The sequence below is a fragment of the Priapulus caudatus genome, unplaced genomic scaffold, assembly GCF_000485595.1.
Source record: "Priapulus caudatus unplaced genomic scaffold, Priapulus_caudatus-5.0.1 Scaffold70, whole genome shotgun sequence".
NCBI classification, from domain to species: Eukaryota; Metazoa; Priapulida; class Priapulimorpha; order Priapulimorphida; family Priapulidae; genus Priapulus; species Priapulus caudatus.
The window spans coordinates 283,061-285,980 of NW_014577131.1; the positions used below are offsets into that span (position 1 = coordinate 283,061).

Sequence of the window (2,920 nt, forward strand, 5' to 3'; positions counted from 1 at the left end):
ACTAACGAGTCTAGGGAGTCGCCTACGCTTACTCCTAACCCTAACCCTAACCCTAATCATATCAAATAGTTACCAGGGTACGTTCCGGCAGCACCCTGGGGGACATAGACCCTATGAGCGCTAGTAGCCGATCTGTCTACGCCTGCGTGTAAAAATGTCAGGGATTCAGGAATGTAAATAAAAACATGTGTGTTTCAACACCCAGAGCACAAACAGAGCACTGCCCGAGAGAGAGAGAGAGAGAGAGAGAGAGAGAGGCGATGTGAACACTCTTAGCTGCGTAAGTTTTGGCTTCTTTTCTCATTAGGATTCAGTATATCGATAAAAATTTGGGCAGATAGACAGACAGGCAGACAGACAGACAGACAGACAGACAGACAGACAGACAGGCAGACACAGGGATAAATAGATAGATGAATAGATAGATAGATAGATAGATAGATAGATAGATAGATAGATAATAGATAGATAATAGATAGATAGATAGATAGATAGATAGATAGATAGATAGATAGATAGATAGATAGATAGAGAGATAGAAAGATCAATTGATTGATATAAAAACATCGATAAACTGATAACTTAAGGGTATAAAATATACGTAAAGTAAGTCTTCGGATTGTCTTCATGTTTTTTTTTATCTTGTTTACAAGCATGAATATAATGGCTGCCGCAAGCAACGCAAATCTGCTGATAGCAACGCTAGTTCTCCTTGCCGCCATATTGGACCGAGGTAGTTGTGAGGTGGATGAGAACATCATCGATCTCTCGCACAAATATTCGAACACGGCCATGGTAACGTGGCCGATGCTATTGAAATTCAACATCAGCGTCGGCTTCAAGGGTTTGACACCAGGTGGCGTCTATTACGAAGAGAAACGCTTCTGTACGAGCGAGCATTCTGGCACGCACGTGGATGCGCCTCTGCATTTCTACGAGCATGCTCAGAGCGTTGACAAAATACCGCTGAAGACCCTGATCGGTCCGGGAGCCGTCATCGACGTGTCCGGCAAGACTGATGATGACCCAAGCTACGAGGTCACCGTACAGGACATCTTGGTGAGATAACTATGTCGCCACCACCTCGTTTTGCGCTACCTCGTCGTCTTTCTGTCTCGTTAGCTGCTGTCGGTACCTCGATTTACCTGTTGATATCGACATTAATTTTTTTCCAGTAACTTTAACAGCAAACGTCAACATCAAAGTATCTTAGAAATGTTTACGTCAATGTTGAACAGGACTGGGAAGCAGATAATGGTCGCATCCCAGATGGAGCCGTGCTTCTGCTGAACACAGGCTGGCACCGACGCTGGCCGAACGACGTCGAATACCTCGGCACCAAAGCGGACGTCAATAACCCGTTCAACCCAGACTATCGCTGGCCGGGGCTCGCCGGGAAGACGGCTCAGTGGTTGGCCGACAGCAGAAGCATCGGCGTCTACGGTGTCGACTGCGTGTCGATCGACTACTCTGGCTCGTCGACGTTTCCCGTGCACAAGATCTTCCTGAGTCCCGAACACGGGATCCCGTCGCTCGAGAACGTCGCCAACCTGGATGCGATGCCGCCGACGGGCACCCGAGTCTACGCGATCCCCATGTACATCCGCGACGGCACCGGCGCCCCCACGCGGCTGTTTGCGGTGGTAAACGGCGGGCAGCGCCACCTGCCTGCGTTCGGGCTTGTGGCTGTGATCGTGCTTCTCGCTAGGCGATGCCTGCTCTAGTGAGGTCGGCAAGGACGTCACCTTTACAACCATATATAGAGTTGTTGTATTACACGTACGTATACGTCTTCGCCTGTACGATATTGTAAAAGTTGAGAGTCTGGTCGCTATGCGTACATGGTGTGGTGGTGTGTCGTGCTGTGTGTGTGTGTGTGTGTGTGTGTTGTGTGTGCGCGCAGCGTGGCTGCGTGCTTTGCGGCGTGCGTTGCGTAGCGTGCGTGCGTGTGTGTGTGGCGTAGTATAGCATACGTGGCTGTTTAATGTAACAGTATAGCCTTCCGGGTAATTCTATATGTATGCAGCCAGTCGGCAGACAAGACACGTTGGTGTTAGGCTGTTAGCTTAATTCATTGAGTGAATTCTTACATCTGGCTTTCCGCAGGAGAGGGCGGTATAAAAGTATTAACCTCAACACTTGGAGCTTCAGTTACAAGCTTGTTCCGTCGGTCCAATTCTTTTGAAAGAAATGCTTTGCAACTGCTCTGGAGCGGCGAACATGAGTTCTGCAGCGGCCATCTCTCGAGAAAGGATAGTATGTTCATCATGTTAGTTCCTGTATCATCGGAGGATAACATGAAACGCGGTGCGTATGTATGTATAGTGTCTAATAATAATATGTGTACGCAATGTTCCAAAGAGCTAAATTTTTTACCATCTAGTCTTAATCACAGTTCACGTAGACTGACGTGTGACTGCCCGTATACGTAACTATGATCAAGACCAGATGGTTGAAAATTTAGTTTCTTGAATTATTATAAGCCATCAGTTAACATCAATGTGTGCTGTTATATTGGATATATAAAGCTAAGAGCACCGTAGGGTAGTGAGGTGATATATATAATATAGTATAGATAGTATATATAATATATAAGTATAGTAGGGAGGGTATATCGTTCGTAAAAATAGTCAATTCAAAGTTGTCGCGCAGCCATCGTCGAATCATGTGTCGAAACAAGGTGTTCCGGCGAAGCTCAAACTTTTGAGCAATACGTACGAGGCGAGAGGATCGTGAGTAGCGTACGTGTATATGAGTATGGATATAGTATAGGTATAGGTGAGTAGTATATATAGAGTAGGATTATATTATCGGGTTTCGTAAAAAATATCAATTCAATGTTCGCGGGCAGGCCATCGTCTAAATTCATTACAAAGGCAGCGTTTTGTCGCGCGAAGCTCAATCTTTTATCCAATATCGT

At 46.2% G+C, this 2,920-nt stretch overlaps 1 protein-coding gene across 1 annotated transcript; it reads left to right on the top strand.

Moving 5' to 3' along the window:
- The first annotated feature begins 211 nt into the window (after nucleotides 1-211).
- On the top strand, nucleotides 212-1,815 carry LOC106821371 (kynurenine formamidase-like). The gene is made up of 3 exons (XM_014826138.1): nucleotides 212-280; nucleotides 654-1,059; nucleotides 1,239-1,815. Exons 2-3 carry the CDS (start codon nucleotides 655-657, stop codon nucleotides 1,722-1,724), a joined length of 891 nt encoding a protein of 296 aa, XP_014681624.1. The 5' UTR covers nucleotides 212-280; nucleotide 654; the 3' UTR covers nucleotides 1,725-1,815.
- Nucleotides 1,816-2,920: the final 1,105 nt, after the last annotated feature.